Consider the following 22,997-nt stretch of genomic DNA (forward strand, 5'->3'; position numbering starts at 1 on the left):
CGTGTAGGAGAGCGTCTTGCGACGAAGCGTTATGTTAAAGAAAATGTCGATATAGGGCTCGTGACAGCAGGGATAATACTTTTCGTGACGTTCGGCTGGTACCCCTAGGATGTCCCACTCAACGCTTGGATAGTACTCGCGTAGATCAATGCCAATCTCCACTTGGTCGTCACCCACGTTTTGATTGATATGCTTAAGATCGATCTGCAACACGTGTAACGTTAAATCGTAGTGCCGTTGTAGTGCCGTTACACTGTTTTTCGGGCCACAGGTCGTTTATATAGGGTGTCGTGTTATGAATACGCCGTACCTGAAATCCATCGTAGGTCCACGATCCAAATTTCATGAAGCAGGTCTGTTGATCAAAGGGGAAATAACGCACGTCGATCTCACAAGACGACTTGAAGATGGCCGGCGGTGTCCAGAGTACTTTTCCCGTATAGTGAAGGATCGCCTTGGTCATGGTTGTCACCCCGTACTCGCCGTCCGCACTATGTCATACAAATATTATGTACGAGCTCGATCACGCCAATAGCGATTGATCGTGCATAATTGGTTGTTTAATGATACAAACTTGTTGTACAGCACGATATCGGGTAACCAAATGTGTTCGCTCGGCACGTATAGTTCCGTCACACCTCCGTACTCGGACGGGTCCCACCTGAATTTGTGGTCCTGCCATTCCTATAATATTTCAGCATTAGGGACATTAGCGATTAGTAATACACTGGAGGTAGATCATGGTTAACATAGCGAAAAAGACTCACGTGCTCGAGCCAGACGTTCGTCGTAAGAATCTGGTCCTTGAGATTCTGCAAGCGCGAATAACTAGTAAAGGGGAAATAGTCGAAGCGCCGTAGGGATGTTGCAAAATTACAAATTACAAATAAGTACGAGGAGGAGGAGGAGGAGGAGGAGGAGGAGGAGGAGGAGAAAATCGTTGTCGCGAGAGGGGGTGAGAGAGGATGGGGTTGAATTAGTTAAAAAAAAAAAAAAAACACGACGACGCGGCGTCCGTATAAACTTACCAAGTCGATGAGCTGAGAGAGCCGCAGACCGAGTTTCACGACAACCGTGTCGTTATTGCTGGATACGGGCCGTATAAGCCGGTTATAGTTGGAGAGGAGGTCGTCGTAGAGCCTCTTGGCGTCCGGGTTGCCGTAGCAGACGCCCAGTGCGAGTAGGCCGAGGGTGAGCCGCGCGATCATGTTTGGGAGCCTCGGTTGCGGGATAATGGGGCGGTCAGTCTCAGCCGGGACGGCTGGTATCGGAGGCAGAGTCGCGAGCATTGGCCATCGTCCGGTTCGCTCGGGCACGCGGCCACTGGAGCACTGAGCCACCGCCTGGAACTTGCTGCCAGCATCCGCGGCCTAGCGGCATCTCGCTTCCATCCCTTCGTCCCGAGGCAGAGGAGGGATCGATAGGGCGAGTGCGCTTGCGCAAAAAAGCGAGTCTCGCCTCCTCGCGGTGTTAGCTCCGACATTTTCATTCCGAGGCTTAGCCCACCAATCCATACGTCGTCCCATCCACCCGCAACGCAGTTATCCATTACGAACGCTAGCCCGCTCGCCCGCTCGCCCGCTATCTCTCTCTCTCTCTCTCTCTCTCTCTCTCTCTCTCGGCCGTTCTCTCGGCCGTTCTCTCTCGCCCGGAGAAGCGCTTTCCGTCGTTCGGCTCTTTCTGCTCGTCGATTGGAAATCGTCTACTCGACTTGGCTAACGAGAGCTTTATCCTTATCACCGGGCTTTTAAGCGGGCTCCCCGAATTTTCTAATCCAGCCAACGAATCGCTGGCATCCCAGCCGCGTGCCTTTCTCCACGCTTTCACCCCCCCCCCTCATCGCCCTCTCCACCGCCCGCTCCCGCAAACATCCATCCGATGTACGGCGCGTTTTAAAAAGATCGATCCTCGACGGCGCACTCGAGCACGCACGGCCTCGTCGCGAAATAGCCTGATTTCTTTCGATCGTGCTCCCGTCCCTCTCCCGGACTATTGAGTAACCTAGGTCGATGGCAGGTCGATTCTTCCCACGCCTATTCCGGACGATGTAAGAGTACATACGCTTACGTGTACGCGTTTGGATTAGCGCGCGACAAGAGCGAGGAGCGCTCTTATGTGTAAGAGGGCAATTAACGTTGTGGGAGTGCGAGGTCCCCCATCCCGCTGGGAGCATCGCTTGAGCTCGTGGAAAACTTGAGGGCGTAGATAAGCCAAAATCCCATTATGGCTCTCTCCTAGACTCCCAAGCCTTTAAATAGTTTTGTCGAGAAATCCGCGCCGTAGTTCTATGCTCCCGTCGTTGTGCCTCTCGGAGGTTAATGCGGGCTTCTAGCCGCACGGTTCTAAATGAGTGTTCGTCCCTCCGTAAATTATCGTTTAACCCCGTCGGTGCGACCTCCCTTCGTAGGTAGTCGTGTGTAACTTGGTACGTCTACTCGCTATAGCGTCTCACGCTTCACGTTTTCAAAAAAAGCATTCTTCATGCTTTCGGAACATTTTTTTCCCCCTTCGATAGATTTAGTGCTCTGGTTCTTTACCGTTTTACGCTACTTCGCCATCCAGTGCACAGGCTTTCATTTACTCAGCCGTTATCTCTCATAATTAACAGCCGTACTAATCGCTTATATTGACAAGCTTTAGCTCACTCTTACACTTAGAGCATAAATTTACGCTTTCTCTCTCTCTCTCTCTCTCTCTCTCTCTCTCTCTCGTTCTCGTTCTCTTTTTCTCCTTCCTTCCTTCTATTCCAATAACAACAACGACGACAACGACAACGACGGCAGCAGCAATAACAATAATAATATCGAAGCTTAATTTATTAAATACAAAATTCAGATACGATATATGTTGCATATTAGTTTCAGCTGCAAAATGAAGATAGCTATTTCTAGTCGAAACTCGTACTTGTTCTTAATCTATTTATATCACTATAGTACCTTTGTATTATCAAAAGAGCGTTATTTTAAATTTAATGTAAATTTTATCGTTAAAAAAGAGTTACGAAAAAAAAAAAAGAAAAAAAAAGTTAAATAAAGTACATTTCGCGAATTTCGATTTTTTTTTATCTTCGTTTTTTATATATGCAATTTCATACGCTGATTAAAGATTTAATGGCTATGTAAAATAAATATACAAATATATGAAAAACTATATCATTAATATGAGTGACGCAGGTCATAATGCGACGCAAAATGCTTACAAGAATTATTAAGTAAAACAAAAGATTGATGAAAGAATTAAAAATTGTGTCTATTCATGGAATATTGAGAGAGCTTTGTTTTTTAAAGGCTTTGAAAATAATTAATTATTGTGAAATTACGTAAACTCAAGAAGGTAAGGTAAAAATAATTTTGAGGTAATATATGAAATTAGAATAGCTTATAAGACTAGTCGTATATGAATCATATTTTCATTAAAGGAAATATAGTTTACGCTAAGTCATACTTATTTAATTAATAGAAAATATATCTTTATTGTAATCCTATTGTAATTCAAATGAGTTCGATAGTCAGGACGTTATATTATACGCGCGCGCGCGCGCGCCTAGATACAAATTATCAAAAATTTGGCCATTAAAATTGTCAATACGGTAGAATAATAATTTTTTTTTATTTAGAAAACTCGTAATTGATGACATTCAATACTAAATATATATCGAACGTTCGATCAAACTATAATAAATATCGGATAAATATGGGATTCAAAAGATCGTAAATATATTTGATAAGTTATGAGTTACAAAATTAATATATAACAAAAATGATGGGATTCGTATATAAAATATATAATTCACGAATAAAATATATTTTGTTCATATTGAAATTTTAGATCTTAATGACGATTTTAAGATAAATGTATAAATAAATTTACGGTGCTTTTCGAGTCAATCAAGATAATTTTGAATACATAAGTTATAATATATGAAACAAAATCATAATTAGTTAAAGAAAAACTCACTAAAATTATTTATCGTTTTCGTTAAAAAATAGATAGATGGAGTGTAATATTTTATAAATAATAATATTAATAAATTGGAAAAATAAAGAGAAATATCAAAATTGATAAATCTATAGTAATTGTAGAAATTCTGACTATAAAAGGAATATAATGATTAATATAGATGTTATTTCCGTTAGAAGAAGGGCTCGTAAATTTATAATGCTAAACGAACGATTTACATGATATAATAATTTTTACGGGGCTTGGTCAAACTTTTTAAATGACATTCGTCATGTGAGAAAAGCTCTAGCATTTGGAAATAGACAATCAAAGATTAGCACTCGATGTAACGACGTTAATACAGATAGGCATAATAAACATTGGATGTAGCACGTATCTTGAAATAAGTATCGAGCAATAAAGTAAGTACTCGTTAAAGTGCCGTTTAGCCTTTGAGCGAAAAGTTGTTGTTTTTTATTCAGGTATCAGAATTTTCTCGTGACGAACGAATGCACAAGCCTTTCACGAATGTCGCAAGAATTCCGTCTCGTCTGACATATCGCGTAGTGTAACTACTTGAAAGGTCTGGTGAGAACACATGCCACACGGCAAGGCGTCAATCTCTCATTCCACATTTAGCATATTTTTGCACGATGCTTCGAATTACCGTGTATTCTGATATATATATATATATACATATATATACATAGAGAGAGAGAGAGAGAGAGAGAGAGAGAGAGAGAGAGAGAGAGAAAGAATAACGGAGACAGAGCATAGGATACGCACAGAGCAGTTAGTTTTCTTTGGCAAGTCGGATATTTTAAAGAAAGGATGCCCTTTCTCGTCGTCGTCCCACCCTCCACCCCTCTCCCTCATTGAAAAGAGACATAAAATTTCGGTTGGGCCTCTGCTAAGTTTCGAGATAGACGCCGGACAAAAAACTGGATTTATTATAGAGGGTGGCGGTGGCGGTGTCGGTGGTGGTGTCGGCGGCGGCGGCGGCGGCGGCGGCGGCGACGGCGGCGGCGGCGGTGGCAGTGGCGGTGGCAGTGGCGGTGGCAGTGGCGGCTTCGGTGGCATCGTTCGTAAGGGAGTGGCGGGCGGGCGACATCAGCTGGCTGCTCGGGCAGATTCGGGGAGATTCGGAAGCAGTCGGGCCGTGGCCGCGTCGGGCTTTCCACATGGCTTGGTATTGGCTCCCGGGGCGCAGGCTGGCAGCGGCTCCGTGCGCGCCGGGGTTGCGCTCCGTCGACGGCTCGCGCACCCGCTCGCAGAGGCGACACAACGCTCCCCGAGGTCCGAGCGCGAGAACCGCCGGAGGAGCCTTGCGACAGGTAGAGCGCGCGCGAGTGATAGTGGCAGTGGGCGGCGAAGGGGGGGAGCTGGTGCTCGGCTGCTCTCCTCCGAGGTGAGTGACTTGGGGTGCGACGTTATGTGCCGGCGTCGACGCGGGACGTAGGCCGGCTATGCGGACGGTGATGAGGCTGCTGCCGCGGGCCCGGGGCCCCATGACGGCGGCCCACCATCAGGCACACTAAGCGCCACCCTGGATACGCCCGAGCGCGCCCTGGGGCCCAACCGAGCAGACGAGGCCGCACCAGGGCCCCGGTAGCCGCCGCGTCGAGACTCGCCTACCCGATGTGCCCGGCCCGAGGAAGCGCAGCGTGAGTATTCCGCTCCTTTCCTCTCAACTCGTCTCTCTCTCTCTCTCTCTCTCTCTCTCACTCTCTCTCTCTCTCTCAATCTCTATGTCTCTCAATTACGGGGGGCTTTGGAGGTTAGAGGCTAGGCACGTGAAGTTGGGATCCTCGAGATTCCCCGGCGGACTCGGAAGTGATTCTCGCCGCGCCTTTGCGAACGTCCTCTTCCAAGGCCTTCGAGCTCAGTCCCGGGCGTTGACTTCTTGACCGTCGAGAGCGTCGGGCCTCTTTCGTCCCCAAAGCCGTCGTTTCGAAACTTTTGCTTGTTATCTGGTTTTTTTTTTTCTCGTTCAAACGACTGGGCAAACACATACAGTATGTGTTTGTAAGTGACGGCTAAGTATGTGTTTAAGTAAGTAAATGACGAGCTCGAGCGCAATTGTCTCGACACGTACGCTCGACTCAATTCTCACGAGCAGTTCGTCAGCTTTAAATGCTTGGATGCTTAGCGTAAAGTATTACGTACCTGTCAAGTAACGTGCGAATGCTCTTGTATTTTTGCCGATCTCTCCTCACGGATCTTAAATGTCAGAGTCTCAGTGTTAAGATCCAAGCACCGCTGAGTCATTGTCCCATTTTTCTATTACGCGACACTTCTTCAACCTTCGTGTAAAAACAATTTTTCCAACACGAACAATTGCTACTTTTCCTTAACGAAGCTACAACTTTTTGTGGATCGTCTTAGACGTTTGACTAACGAGCACTTGGACATTAATGCGTTAAATTTTGTTGAAACTTTCTTTATCAGCCAGTGAAAATAAATTTCAATTGCACATTTTTAATAATTTTTTATTTTTATTTTTAAGATTAATTTGTACAAGGATTATTTTTGTTGTTGTTATTGTATTTTTTTTTTTTTTTTTATATTTTCAATTATACATTTGCAATACGTGCATTGTTTCGTACTTGAATTTATCTTTCCAAGTAGACTAAAGGAATCTTTAAAAAATGAAAAAAAAAAATGAAAAAAAAAATGAAAAAAAAATGAAAAAAAAAAATATATAGCAAATTCTAATTTTTTTAAAATCTTCATTAGCCAACGACTTCTTTTCATCGGTAACTTTAATTATTTACAATGTTTGGTAATTAACGGGTAATGATGCAGCATATACGTAAAAAAAAAAAAAAAAAAAAAAGTAGGAGCTTTAAAGGCAAACTACATGGTAAAGTAAATTTTAAATGTTTTGCCCCTTCTATTGTTTCTCAAAATCATATTCCCGATATCATCTATACTCGATTATGATAATTTTGTTTAATACAATAACGCGTACGCTTGGAAAATGTACAATCTTCTATTTTCAATATTGGGACCTACAAAATTAATGTACGTGTAGATTTGGCTATGATATTCATTGAGATAGTTCAATAGAATTTTTTATGAAGCGACATTAGTAAATGCAATGTATAATTCTTAAATATTTTTAGCATCGCGGATATTCTACGGTTCAGCGGATAATCGAAATTAAGCCAAGAGTGACAAACCTTTCATTTCGATATACTTAGTATACTGTCGAGTGATTTGGCAATTGTTAGTTTGCGACACTCGGGGAGATGATTGTTTTTCTTTCGTTGCATACAAACATTTTCGCTCCCTTCGTGTCTAGTGAATCACCGAGCTTTCTTCGCTGTCCATTCTTCCGTTACTCCATTACTTAGCTATAAATCGAATTTAAGATTTTATTAACTACATTAGACACTTCAAGGGCAAAGTTGTATAAGAAAAGAACAAAAAAAAAAAAAAAAAAAAAAAAAAAAAAAAAAAAAAAAAAAAAAAAAAAAAAAAAAAAAAAAAAAAAAAAAAAAAAAAAAAAAAAAAAAAAAAATAAAAATAAAAAAAAATTCACCATCTCACGATAAACATACATAGAAAAATATGAATATTTAAATGAGGGAAAATCTTGTTTATCGAGCTAAACGTATGAGAGTTGTTTATAAAGCGAAGAGGGAGCGTTGGTGAAAAATTTCACCGATAACTTGAATTATATAATCCATATAAAGGAAATTTTTTCATGGCGTTTCGGATGTGAAATATGCTTTTAACAAAAAATAGAACTAGTCGATAAACTGCCAGCGAGGCTAAAAAAAAGGAAAAAAGTTTTGGTGACAGAAATTAGCAGGCATTATGCGGGATATTGTATTGCCGTAGAGACTGACAACCGAGCAGATTTATCAGGAGCAATTTTTCGCGTAATCGGAGGCAGAGGCGACAGTGCGCAAATGTTTCGCTCGTCAAATGACGCAAAGGCGCTACTAATTAGATTGCCTGTTAACTTTTGCATGCATATCCCCTCATCAGAACGAAGCAACGAGTTGAATTTTCATAAAACGTAAATTTGCCAGTTAAACGTTACTTTCACCCTCCGAACCTCTTTCGCGCTCGATCTCTCGCTCGCTCTCTTCATCTCTGTCCTTTTCCAATTAATTTCCTTCTTGATCAAGAGAGCTTGAAATTTTTTAGTATGCCCGATTAATTACCGATAGTCGTATATGCGCATTCGCTCACAGGCATTTACCCAGACAATCCAACAACATTCTCAAACAATTCAAATGTATAAATATTGCAATGAAACGCAATTAGGGAGAGCAGCCAGTACTCTTGCAGCGTTCGTCGTCCATAACGTTAATTGCATTCGAGTGAAATCGATTACTAAGTTGGAAGTATTACTTAAAATTTGAATCAAGTTTTTCATTTGCAAGGTCTTAAGTCCGTCAAGGTATTAAGTAGATTTGCCGTGGGAGCGCGACAAGCACCGTAGGCGCGCGCATCCCTTATTTATAACAAAGAGGATATAAATTTGCGCGGGGCGCGAGTCTCGGCCACGGCGTCCATCAACGATGGTTGGCATTCACTCGTAGCTCCACTTTCATTCGCTCACGCCGTCTCACTCTCGACCTTTATAGCCCTACCTGATTACCGATAATGCAGCTTGCACTATCTTCTGTGCCGGCATCGTTAAACGATTTTAAGCTCCATTTTTAGTTATAATCGTCGCCCCAGGGATCCGTCCGACGCAAGCTCTGACTACCCTTTTCCTTTTTCCCTTATAATTTGCATTCCATGCTTGTATCTTTACTTCTATTTTCTTTCCTCCGTATTACGCTCTCGCCATCACTAACTCTATCTCTCTATCTCTCTATCGATCTATTGATCTATCTCTGTATTTGCCTATCTGTGTTGTTAATACTCGCGACTATATAGATAAATGATTTTTAATGCTTCAAAGTTAGTGAATATTATGATTGTTGTAACTTTTTAATGGGTTTTAAACTTTTATGCATTTTATATATTTCATTCTCTTTAGCTACTTGAACTTGAGATTGTCGAATTAACAAATTTTGTATAATCGTATGATAAGTATTTTAAATAGAATTTTACCTCGTGCTCTCTAGCACATAAACCATCGTTTATCATTTATACACAAAGTATAGTTGATTAAAATTTTAAAGACTTTTTAATTTATCATTAAATTTATTTTTGAACCAATTGCGTATTAAACACAATCAATGACTATTTAACAATTGATATATTATAAATTATATAAAGTACTATAATTTATACGAAATTCTTAATTTACGTAGAATTTTATTGTTTTTAAAAAAATAATGATGCCTTTAAAGTAAAGTAAGTAAGTTCGTATTAATCTGACAAATGGTTTTATTGTCAAAACGATCTAATAGTAGCAATTATATGCATGATATGACAATAAAAAGATAGTTAAGAAGCATACAATGTTCAATGGAAAGTAAAAATGAGAAAATATGTGAAAATATGATAAGTAAAATAAGTCAATGACTCTGGTTAACTAGAGATTTATAGAAGATATAGAAGAGGGGTAAAACCATCAACTTGTAGGTTTAATAAGTGAAAATTTCTGAGCCGTATTCTCAAAGAGCATAGAAAACAGCTGTCGGAAAATTCTCTTGTTTGGCATTTAGAAGGAAAGAGAGAAAGAGAGAAAGAGAGAAAGAGATAAAGAGATAAACAAATAAAGAGATAAAGAGAGAGAGAGGGGGTGGGGGGGAGGGAGGGTAGAGATACGTAAGAGGAAAAGAGAAATAAAAAAGGAAATCTAAAGAAAGCGTAATTTCTCTAGCTCGTCAAATTCACTGTAATTGCACGATGAGGATAACAAAAAAAAATGTATAAATGCATTGTACTTAAATTGGTGCAGGAAAGCACGATGAGAATCTTTATTTTATGAAAATATCTCTTTTGAATTGATGAAGAAATATATATTTTTTTAAATAAATTAAAGCTTTCTTTGAATTAAATAATCGTTAAAACGGGTTTTCAATAATTTTACATTAGATATATCTATTTTATATTTGAATAATACTAAAATAAATATAAAAAGTGAGTCTTTTTTTTCTTTTGATTTTAATACCCACACCACACCTAGCATGTTTACTGTAGTTTAGGTAAAATTCTAATTGAGAATAAAAACAAATATTTATAGAAAAAATTAGTAAATTGGCGATGACAAATTTATAATGAATATTTACTGAGATCGTGTCTCTGGATAAATTATAAATATTTAAACATTAATTTTTAACATTACATTCGGATTCTTATTTTTAATCTATAACTATGAATTTATATTAAAAACTTTATTTAAATAATAAAGTAGATTTTGTGCCAATAACGGAAAGTTCCTATATTGTGAACATCCGCCTTTGATAATATAATTCATTCACAGTAACAAGATTAATTTATTTTCCTGCCTGCCTTTCGAATATAATGTAATATAAACGAAGTAAGTTTAAACGTTTTTGCCGAGATTTACATTATGAAAGTTAGGAGGCTTTGATTCTTTGAATTCATAATACCAAATATTTCTTAAAATGAATAATATAGATCGACTGGTTGAGCAAAAATTTCAATTTTTTATTACTGATTTATGACTTTCATCTCGAATCTAATACTTTATTGAAGTCTGAAAATAAAATTATGTATCATTTTAAGGAATCACAATCAACTACTTAAGAAAATAATTATAGAAAATAATGTTAGTCTGTCTTGATTATATCGTATAAATAATATTTTTTTTTTTTTTTTTTTTTTTTTTTTTTTTTTAATAGCATAAATCTTTGTGATTTCACTAATTTTATATAGATTCTTAATGCGAACGAGTAAAAAGAAAAATGGACTAATGCGTTTGGTCGAACTTACATTGCTTCTATCATACACAGATTATTTATAAGGGGCAAAGTGAACTAAGAGATACGAATTTTCAATGTTGTTGGCAATAATATTCAATAGCCTAATAACATAACCTGACTGTTTTGTGCGCACAAATATACAAAATTTGTAAGCACATTGCGTTAGTGGGTTAGAGCTGGCTGACACCGAGACAGAGTCAAACAGATGGAAATACCGAGGCTGTGCAACGCAGTTTTCCCTGTAAAGCGACTAATTACAAGCTACTGTTTTGCAATTTGCTGTTTTCTCTCGTCTCCTCCCCACCCCCGAACCATTCCGTTCTCTCGTGGTCAGTGATTCGAGTGCGTTCGCAGCCAAAAAGTACAGAATTCAGGCCTACTACCGGGCGCCTACAAACGAAATATCAATAGCGCATTAACAATTGACTTTCTCATTGAGTAACGAAATCGTTAGAATTACAATTCAAAACAACGGCCTTACAACAACGCCTCCTTAGCGCGATTGCGGCGCTGCGTTTCTCCGTGATACCGTGCGATAATAAGAATTATTTGCCGCGGTTGCATGAGCAATCTGCCGTGAGATATATTAGAGTGAATGAGTGAAAAACCCTAATTCCATATAATATGATGTCGGCCTTCATCGGCAAGAAGATCCATCAGCGTCGTAAAGCAAAAAAGCCACTACTCAGCAATGCCTATTTATTTCGAGCTTTCGCTTCTCTTGGTTGTCAGCGCTGTGGCAGCACACAAATACTCGCAATTCTCAGTCTAATTATCGAGTCATTTATCCGCGACTAACAACAATGATAATTATTGTTATTTCTTATTTAGAAGTAACTAAATCTACAACTAATTAATATACCTTAAATACTAATCATAATTTAGCTTGACGGCATAAGTGGATTGAATAGACGCACGTGCTATTTTATCACTAAATTATCGTTATCCCTGCAGAAAATACATTATGTTCAAAGAAATCGTGATAAAGTCATGAATAAATAAAATTACGGCTTACGGCTTTTCGCAAATAAAGTACATTGTTTGATAATGTAAAATTCCTTTATTTTTAATATATATCTTATATTTATTTGAATAGTCGGATTTCCTTAAGTTTATTCGCATTATGCACTTGTTTCATTATATAAGTTTAATTAAAATATCTCGAAAATTGAATACAATAATTTACTTCAAATTAATTTCAATACATTAGTCAAATGCTTTTCATACTTACTAAAAAAATTTTTATAGAAAATTTGGAATAATATAAATTCTATCGTTTAGGCATTTATTGAAAAATGTGCATCACAATTGTTATAACTTAAAATCTTTTTGAATTAATTTATTCAACTTTTCTGACATTATAAGTATAGTATTTTTTTTTATCTGCTAAAATGATTATTTTATACTTTCATATATATATATATATATATATATATATATATTCATGGGAAGGATTCTATTAAACAAAACTTTTTCAATACATTATACGATAGCAATTCATATACAGGGCCTATAATGATTAATTTTATTAATAATTATTTAAATTTCGTAATACTGATGAATGTGCCTTAGATAAAAGCACATTTGGCAATTCTTAATATGAAATTTAAATGTGTGTACACAACGAAAGCCGCAGTAATATCATAAAATTGCCGTATTTTTTAAAGCAGATATACATATTCCAATTTTTATATAAGTAAATTTTTATATAAGTAACTATTTTTATAAAATAAGATAAGATTTTCGATAATACTGATTTTTTATAATAAGCAGTAAATTAATTTTGACAGATATCTATTTGTTTAAGCGCATTTTTCTACATCCACATAGAATTCTACCATTAGTTTATTGTTATTAATAATTTTTCTATTTTTTCATTATAATACGTGGTTTTTTGATTTTTCATTTTACTCGATAAGCCGATGAAAATATGAACTATATCGTTGTATAAAATAATATCTTCAAAAAATTCATAACTTTTAAAATAATTTTACTTAAATTTATGCTGTTGTATTATTGGTTTGTATGAACAAAAATTATCTTTAATGAAAATTCAATTTCATTTTACTTTTGTCTTGTAAAATCAATTTTTTAAAAAATTTTAATTATATTAAATTTTGAGCCTTAAATTTTGTAATAATGAATATTTAATTATTAAGAAAAACACATATAAATTCTTAGAAAATTTATGTGGAATTTCCTTGAATTATATGTATATATATATATATATATATATTATTTTAATAAAATACATAAAATTTAAGATTTGTTAGGATTCAAGTAAATATTAAGGTCATAAGAATATGTATAATAATAAAGATAGTAAAACTTTTTAATCAGTAAATTACAAGATTCCTTCAGTCTTTAGAAATACGCAGGTAAGTCTTTGATTCTCTAATTAATTTAATTTTGAATTATCTTCTATTTGTTACTTTAAAAGCTTAAGATCAAGATTTCCAATAGTAATGTTAAATTTATAAACAATAAAGTTCGTATTAACAATATTTGATAACTTATAAATATAGATGATATTTCAAATTTTTTCAAGTCATTACTTGCACATCTATTTTGTATAATATGGAAAATTCTCTTTAAAATACTTTCTTATAATTAAAATATTATTTTAAGAGATAAAATTTCTAAAATATTTTAATAAAAATAAAAATAAAAAATGTATTTGTTATATATTAAAAATGTATCAGACAATAAATGTTTAAGAATTTATAATTTAAATCTAATTTATAATTAAAAATTGTTTTAATAATAATTATACATTTTTAAATCAGAAATATACGAGTTATTTTTTAGTATTCAGTGAGTTTTACAAAACGTAAAATTTTTAATGACGTATTAAGCGTTATATTATTCTAGTGATATTGAAATTTCTTTTATGTATATATAGACATGACGACTTATTTTCCGTGTAAGTGCACTTCGAGAATTTTAGGTACCTAGTCTTGATTTTAAAATTCGTCATCTTCGTAAGGAGTGTTTAAGAGGATAAAAAGATTATATATATATATATAATGTTGTAGTAGTTTGGTAACTAATATTCTAGGAATATGGTCCAAGATCTGACACTATTTATTGTTTATATTGAATATAAAAATGAAATTGGTATCATCTAATGTATGCTTGTATAATAGTGATTTTTTAATTTTATTTAAGTTCATAATCTATGTGTTTTGAATATTGAATAAGATAAATAATTGAATAAGCTTAATGTACGATAAATTATCTCTGTCTTTAAATTCTATAACTAATTAAAAATTTTTTTATTCTTAATACTCTTGGAAAATTATTACTTTTTATAATGATCATTGTAAATTTACACCACTTATTTTTACAAATTTAATAGTGGACATAATTATTAATTTCTTAAATTTTTGTCTTATTTCACACTTAATTATTATCGATGACTGTATTGCTACTAATTTGATGAATATATCTACTGTCATTTTTATTTTTTAAATGTATAACATATTAAATACATATATTCATTAACATAAACAAATTTCTCTAGCTTGTATTAGCTCCTTTGAATAATAATCGTAATTTATATTATGATTGATAAATATAGAAGATTGATTTTTAAGAAAACAAGATATATATATATATATACGGTATTTTGGTTAACCATAAAAACATTTCGACTATCGATTAAACCCTCGTAATCAATTAGATAATTGTAAATTTACCGTATTATACAAATTTTGGCTTACCGCATGTGTTTAAATATTGAATTTTACAAAAATATTATTAGAAACATTTTGCCTTAAGTAAAAATTTCTTTAAGAAATAAAAAAGTCAATTTTTATAGAGTTATGATAGAATACTAATAATTTTTTCTAATTTTTAAATTATTTTAAAAGTTGTAAGTCAAAGTGATACGTGAAGAATTTTTTAAACTAAATTTGAATATAGTTCGACGGATACTTAAAACTGAAAGTTTAGAACACAAAATTTGTTTATTAAAATAATGTATTTTAAACTCTCACACACGGATATATATGCAATAATAATAGTGTAGTATTTATTTAAAACAAATAGAATTATTGAATCACGTGTTATTTTTCGACATTAAAATATTGTATAAACTTTAAATATGAAGCGAATGAAATCTTAATATAAATATTCATGGGTTTTACTTGTATAACAACATTTAATCAAATCGTTAAATCTCAATAAAATAATGCTTTGACTCATTTATGTTCTAAAGCTAATTTCGTCGAAAAAAGAATTTCTTATTTTAACAAAAGTTTTCTGGAAAATTTATAATCTCGATGTATTTATGAAAATGTGAAAACACAAACTGTAAGTTATGTAATATCCAAATGTAGAGATCAAATGCCAAGTAAAACATAATTGTAATTATAAGTATATTTCTTGCATTCGGATGGTGAAAAGAGATGGTGAACTCGGTGAACAGATGTTTCGTTGAAAATGTAAGCTACGATTTACAGCTTTTCATCTAGTTAAACCAGTCAGTGGAATACATTTTCCGGACAGCCAAAAGATAAATAAATGAAAAAGAACTGAAAAAGGATAGGACTACTGTTATGGATTTCATTACAGATTAAATTGTAAAATATTGGATAATTTATGATATTAATTTAAAAACTCCAACGAAAATTAATTATATTGAATTCTGTCTAGTCGGGTGTATCTATTATACATTAAATATCTGTGTTAATAAAGGAATTTAATTGTATAAAGAGTCGTTTTTAGTAATATAATGTTACAAATAACATAATTAATAATTCATCTTATTAAAATTACTAATTATTAAATTCGTTTATTTACATTACGTATTATTATAAAAGAGTTCAGTTTGCATATATTACAATTTATATTAATGTCTACTGTCATTAATGATCGATAGTTCAATTTTCATGGATTCATTTGGCGAGAACATTTTTGTTGGTAAATATAAGTTTGTAGCCATTACCAGAGATTTTTCACGTTTTGCAGTTTTAAATATTTTATAATAGCACGCAATATATACATATATATATATATATATATATATATTGTTTTTTTAAATATCATTGTAAATTAACTTAACATCGAGCATCCAGTATCAATTAAAATTTATTCAAAGTTTTTATCGAATAATAATTTTGGTAATAATTTGTAATCTATTTTTGTGGTCAACTCTATTTTAGGTTATAATCAACTTTTTGTTAATAGAATTATCAAAATTAAAAACTTGTTGCAAATTTAGATTTTATATTATCTATGTTTTCAAGTTAATATTATTCACTTTATTGCATAGTTAATTTTCAACAAAATATTGTTTTGTTTTGTTTTGTTTTTTTTTTCTAAAAACGAAGAACGAAAGCCTGAAAAATAAAGTTATTTAAAAATATTTCTCCTACTATTGGTTTTTTTTTTGTTTTCTTCAAATTTTAAGCCTTTTTGGTTTTTTATTATATTTAATTTGAAATTTTATACATACTATATTTCATGAGATGCTGCTCTAATATAAGAGAATGTTAGCTTATACATTAAAAAATGTAATTGCATTCTCGTTAGAGACAGGAAAAGACATTCTCCTATCTTGACTAGAGAACAATTTATTTGTTTCACATTTTCTTTTGTGTTCGAGATATACGTGTTATTGCACGTTTTTTATAATTTCGACTTTATAACTTTTTTAAAGTGAATAGAGCGAAGATTTTAAGTAATCAAGTCAATTTATAATTTTAACTTTATAAATTCAAGTTTTATGCATGTTTTAATGATGCTCCAGGTCATAAAGTTTTATGTTTTACCTTACCGATTTATCACTCGAATGATTAAAAAGATTATTTAGTAATTTAAAGCTATCTCCGTTTGTTTTTGACTCACACAATAAATATAAGAGCAGCTCGTGCGAGTTTCATTCTGTTGTTCTCGATAGAATCTCCTTCTCATTCTAAAGAAGCTGCAAAGTAGAAAACTTGCACCATCTTTATCACTGCATGTGCGCTCTCATCATCGTTATAACTATTTATCGAGTCGTCGCCAGAGTCACTGTTAATTGCTTCACGTAGCTCAGGAGGTTCTACGAGGCGTATAAAACCCCCATCTCATGCTGAATAGCTGATTCTTGCTCGTCACGTCTTTGCTGATGCCCGATGCTCTTTCATCAGCAACGTGTCACCGACTTGGAAGGAACGATGACAAGCGCCCGCGTTATTAATTTTATTAAAACAAGTGAAAGGAAATAACTGATTTTGTGAAACGTCGATTTCCACTTGTCGCGTACTTATTCTGCATACTTGATGCGAAGTACTAGTTGGACGACGAAAGTGCAATCTTATTGTAAGAAATATATGATCATCTATTAACATGGATTCGATTTACAATCAATAATAATGTTATATTATATTAATATTCATTGATAAATTATCCTGAAAATTTTAATGCATTTCATTATTGTCATTTCTTGAAATTTTCTAACATCTATTTCTTGCTAATTATTAATAATTACAAATAATAAAATGTAAAAATGTTTAATGCCTCTTTCAACGCTCGTTCTTAATGTCAACGAAATTTGGAAAATACAATTGTTATTATCAATTGCAATACTGGTAAGTAAATGCGAAAATATTCCTTTACGACAAAATTAAAATTTTTCGTGTTTATAAATTTCTATATGTAGTTTTATTAAATGTATATTAGCCCGAAGAAATCGAAACTTCTTAATTATCAAATATTATTGAAACATGATTTTTCTTATATAACAAAAGTTCAAATATATTTAATTATTTTTTAAGTAAGATGTAATTTATGCAAAATCAAATATCTATTGAGTGTTAAAGCTTGAAAACTTATACAAATAATTAATGTTCTTTTGATCAAATTTTACGAAATAATTGATGTAAATAATGTATTTATTAAATAAAATATACAATTCAATTAATATTAGAAGAATATATAACTGGAGTTTATGATTAATTTTATTTTGTGTTTTAAAAATATCTCTGTTTTAAAACATTAAGCTTAAAATATCATTTTAATTCATTTTTTTAATTATTAATTAATTAATTATCAAAAAAAAAAAAAATACATAACCGTTTTGAAATATTAATATAAATATATATCTGTATTATGCTCTACAATGCTCTATTATATTAATTTGTTTATTTATAGTGCTGACTATGAATCACCTATATATTAATTTAATATCAATAATGAAAGATTCTTACTTTCAAATAATAAATAATTTTATTTTATATATTGTCAAGTAATGGGGTCACTGTAATAAAAAAAAAAAAAAAAACAAAACAGTACAAGACTGAAATGATCGATTAATTTTAATATCGAATGGTTTAGCTTATGAAATACAATATCTAATGTTAATTAATATCAATAAATAAGAAATATCTTTTTACGAAAGGCACATGTTTGCATTACTACAATATAAAAAACTAATATGAAAGTTTTGTAGAATAATTAATTTTGAGAATTGGTAATAACAAAGACCTTTAAATAATGTAACCGAACGTCAAATAATATATATATATATATATATATATATATATATATATATGAACTGTGAAGAAGGTAGGCAAATAAGTATATGACAATACAAATATTAGAAAGGAAATAGTATGCTCGTTTTAATATTATAATCGAATTAATATTAAATTTGCGACAATGAATAATTGTTATATATATATAAATTAAGGTATATCACTATATTTATTTATTTAATCTCAGCAATTGTTTGAAAAAAAGCATATACAATAGTCAGTTAGCACATGTATAGTTTGTTAATGAAGGAAATATTCCTTTGTAGATGGGATATCCCTCTGACAGATGGGAATCAGTTATAGTGTTTTTTTTTCTTCATAAACTTATCAAAATTTTTTCATTTACTAATGTAATATCTTATATTGTAGATTTTAAGAAAATATATTTGTATTTTTTATATTTATAAATAAAATAAATAAATTAATGTTTTAATAAATGTATTTGTAATATCTTTATTCTAAAATGTAAAAAATCTAAAATGAAAAAACATTATCAATTTCGATAATTGATTGTTTTAATTAACGCGTATGTTTCAGTAACATTTGAATCGTTATCAAAGAAAATGTCTTCTGTCTATAACTCACAAAAAGATTTCTTTTAATAATCCGTAACTTGGCTGTTTGCCTAATATTCATTATTATCTCTACGAGTTCTTTCAAAGTAAATGTAAAAATGATGAAACGTTAAATTTTTTTCTCAAGTTGTATATCTTAAGAAAGGTTATTACAATATCTATAGAGTGAAATGCCTTTTGATTAACATATCAATATACAGTAAAATTATGTGTATGTCATTATTATAGAAGTATATTTATCGTAACGATATTAATAACAATGGATATTGTTAGGTATTATTTATAAGTGTCTTTTATATCATTACATGTTTAATAGACAAAATAATATTTTCCATTCTTCCAACTTTCTTTAGTCTCTTAAAAAGAACGTAAGTTGATGTAGTGAATAATGCTCGGCAATGTTCGTAAATAATGACTATGTAATATTCAGTTTGTATTTAAATATCGGAGCGATTAGCCGAAATATATTTGAAATAACTTTTCAATTTAGGCAACTATGTTTTCATGAATACAGTTGAAATATAAATCTGATTATGCAAAGCGAACGTATTTACCTGTGTAGCTAAGAACTTGAGTTAATTAGAAATTGATTATAGGGAACTAGACAAATAAGTTATGTAGATATGCATTTCTATATGAAAGATCAATATAATATGTTTTTGGTTCATAATTTCTACAAATAGCATATGAAATGTTAGTAACTATGATCGTTAATAAGCAAATTGTGAATTATTGGAATTTCCAGAAAATTTTAAACCAATGAATTTCCATTCATTCTTTTAAACACCATTACAATATTATAATTGAAAACATACACATCTCATATCCAATAACTAGATTTTATTTCAAACACTATATATGCTCGTGTATATATAGAATATGGGAATATGGTAAATCTCGAGCAACTCTATATAAATGACAATATGTTATAGTCGGAACGCTGAATGCCAGAGTATTCAAGCGCGTGCAACAAACATCGTTGAGTGTTTTATGTGCACTTGTATACGTATTCTTAAACGCATCCATGTTACTGTATATTTGGGTATGTGGAAACTCATGTTCTTGAAAACTTATTTACTGTATGCATAGAATACTGCATCCATTTCGAAATTTTGATCAGTAAGAAGAACTTAATTGTAAATAAAATAAATAAAACGAATTTAAAACGCATGTTTTACGTATCGCAGCCGTATAAGGATATAGTTTTATCCGATTGCAATATTATCAGATTTGCAAGATAAGGAGGCGGCATTACGTTTTATTTACAAACCATATCTTCCTATACTACCTAACTTGCAAAAGTTTTGAAAATAAACATTTTTTTAAACATCATTTTATCTATGTTTGTTTATTTTGTTTATCTATTTAACGATTAATTAATTACTTTAATTATTTATTTATGTATTAAATTAAAATAGATGAAATATTATTCGTCAATATAATTAATTTGTCGAACAGCATTGAATAATACACGTACTCCTTCTCTTACACTTCATCTTATTAAATTTTCATTAAATATTATTAATGTAAATTACATACCTGAATACGCATTTATATTGAAAGTTTATTTTAAAAATTTCTTAAATCAATCCTACAATTTTTTAATTAGTATAGGATTATAAAAATTAGCATTAAGATAGTTGAAATAATAGAGTTTTTAAAAATTATGGATTTAATATATAAATAAAATTTTATTGATAGTATAAATTTTGCTAGGTGTGTATTGAAGTTTAGTATTGTTAGAAAATTCTGGGAAAACAATTTCACTTTTCAAACATCAACAGGCTGTAGTAAAAGGTTCGTTAAAATGATTATTAATAAATAAAATAATTTTCATTGAGTGACACAATATTTATTATGTATATAAACTGTAGAGAAATTGAAATTAATCGATTACGTTAATTATAATTACATATAATTTAGAATCCTTCGAGTTCATTAAAGCAGTCGTATATGTTTTGGTAGTTACTACACTACACAAAATAATGTATTATAATCACTCATGCACACATACACGTGCGCGCTCATACCCGTACACACGAAAGGAAAGGCGTTAAAAGATTTTCAAACTCTTTAATCATTTGATAATCTTAATTTATATTAGATAGAAAATTATTTTTATGGAATTTTATTTTTAAGAGAATACAATGTTCAAATAATAATAAAAGTAAGCAATTGTAAAGGTAAATATATAATTACTGATATTAGTAGTACTTATGATTACTTATGAGTACACTGAAAATGAAATTTTACAAAATTTAATACACTCGATGCATTTAAATTTTATATTATATTAAAATTAAAAAGTCTATTCTTTAGTTTAAGAGTAAATAATCAAAATATTCATTATTAAAGCTTTGATTATAAAATAGAAATAATCTTATGATGTGATCCAAGTCCCTTCAAGCGTTGATTTCCTAATAATAAATCATGTACATCATTTAATTATATTACGCAAATATACAAAATGCAGTATAAGTAAGTGTCGAATTACAGAAATATATGAAAATATTACTCATATATTTCTAATATATTTTTTACTTTCATTATGATAATCAATATTTGTGAATATAGATTTTCAATTATTTTGAATTATTGTACTTATCCAATAGAATTCTTTATCGTCATTTTTACGACTTCATATTTCGGAATTCGTTCAGATTTTTAAAATTTTGTACCCGAAATACCGATCAGTGATTATGAATTGAAAATTTTCTTATTAACGTTCAATAATTCGGTATATAAGTATCAGTATTTTCAATCGCGATTGTTTCATTACTATTCACTAAATTTACAATTGTCTTTACGGGTTAAGATTTAAATTATCCCCATTATAAAAATCTTCTATTCTTTCTTATAAATCACAATGACATATTTCAAAATTAAATTGATGAAGGGCGTCAAATTGCCAACTAAAAATAAAAAAGGCCTTTTATCTTTATTTCGGTTTGCTTTATAGAATTATAAAAGTCTAGCAATGGATTTATAGTTTGCACCCAGATAGTATATTTCTTTAGAGAATTTTATTTTATTTTTTTGGAGTTGTCTTTCAATGAATATATCCTTGCTTGTTCACTTATTCTTGTTATTACTAATTATTATTATTAACAACATATATATATATATATATATATATATATATTGTATTTTAGGCACGTCAAATATAAATATGTATATTTAACAAAATTATAATAGTGAATTTTGTTTTATTTTCATGAAAAACTTGAGAAAAGTAAATGATAAATATTTCCTAACAATTATTTTATCATTATCTACTTATTTATTAGAATTTAATCATTTTTTTTTATACTACATAATTTTATCAATTTGATATTTAAATAATTTTTTAAAATATTTTCTTTTCTTATGAAATCAATTTTTGTTTAATATTGTATTAAATGTTTTTCTTATCTATTTATACTTTGAAATATTTTTCTTCGCATTGTTATTGGATTATATATAATCATTTTTTAATCTCAATTACGTACTTTTATTAATGTTTTGACATTTATAGTATCTCGTTTTTACTTTTATATTAAGCTTTTTTTTTATTTTTTTTACGGCTTGGATTGACTTGGCTTCATCGTTATTTCGACTGTAAGAAATCGACTTTATTGAATCGATTAAAATTTTAATTGTAATATTTAAATCTTATTTAAAGAGCTACGTATACCTACACACATATAATATACTGATAATGATATACATAATTTTTTTATAAAGATTTTTTGTATTTAGCTTATAAATTTTTTATAATTTTTAGTTTCAATTATTTAATTATTAAATAATTGAAATAATAATAGTACAATTTTAATTAATAGTACAGTCATGTTAAATTTAATAAATTGCGTTTATTTATATACATACATCTCCAATATACATTATCATGGAAATATTGTACGATCTATAATTTAATTATAAAATATTTGTTTCTATTTATATTTTAAAAGCAGTGTTTTTCATATATTTATAATTATTTTAGACCAGCCATAACAAGTAAATTCAGTTAATGATTACGATGAATGTAGGTTAGTACGAGTTTTTACACTAATATTAACATTATATTATATTTTTTACTAATAAATTGTTTTCGCTAGTAAAAA

The 22,997-nt window shown here is 31.1% G+C and overlaps 2 protein-coding genes across 2 annotated transcripts in view; one reads left to right on the forward strand and one right to left on the reverse strand.

Moving 5' to 3' along the window:
* nAChRalpha2 (nicotinic acetylcholine receptor alpha2) overlaps positions 1–1,401 on the reverse strand; it is a 4,295-nt gene extending 2,894 nt beyond the window's left edge. Inside the window, exons 1-5 of the mRNA XM_011500993.1 lie at positions 1,029–1,401; positions 768–812; positions 575–684; positions 311–491; positions 1–204 (exon numbers count right to left, since the gene is read on the reverse strand). Coding sequence (XP_011499295.1) covers positions 1–204; positions 311–491; positions 575–684; positions 768–812; positions 1,029–1,289 — 801 coding nt within the window. The 5' untranslated portion in view covers positions 1,290–1,401. The remainder of the gene's footprint in view (positions 205–310; positions 492–574; positions 685–767; positions 813–1,028) is intronic.
* A 3,761-nt stretch (positions 1,402–5,162) lies between these two features.
* Positions 5,163–22,997, forward strand: part of nAChRalpha1 (nicotinic acetylcholine receptor alpha1) — a 115,729-nt gene continuing 97,894 nt past the window's right edge. Inside the window, 1 exon segment of the mRNA XM_011500784.1 lies at positions 5,163–5,603. The gene's annotated coding sequence lies outside the window, so the exon portion shown is untranslated.

The sequence above is a fragment of the Ceratosolen solmsi genome, unplaced genomic scaffold (genome assembly GCF_000503995.2).
Source record: "Ceratosolen solmsi marchali unplaced genomic scaffold, CerSol_1.0 scaffold27, whole genome shotgun sequence".
NCBI lineage: Eukaryota > Metazoa > Arthropoda > Insecta > Hymenoptera > Agaonidae > Ceratosolen > Ceratosolen solmsi.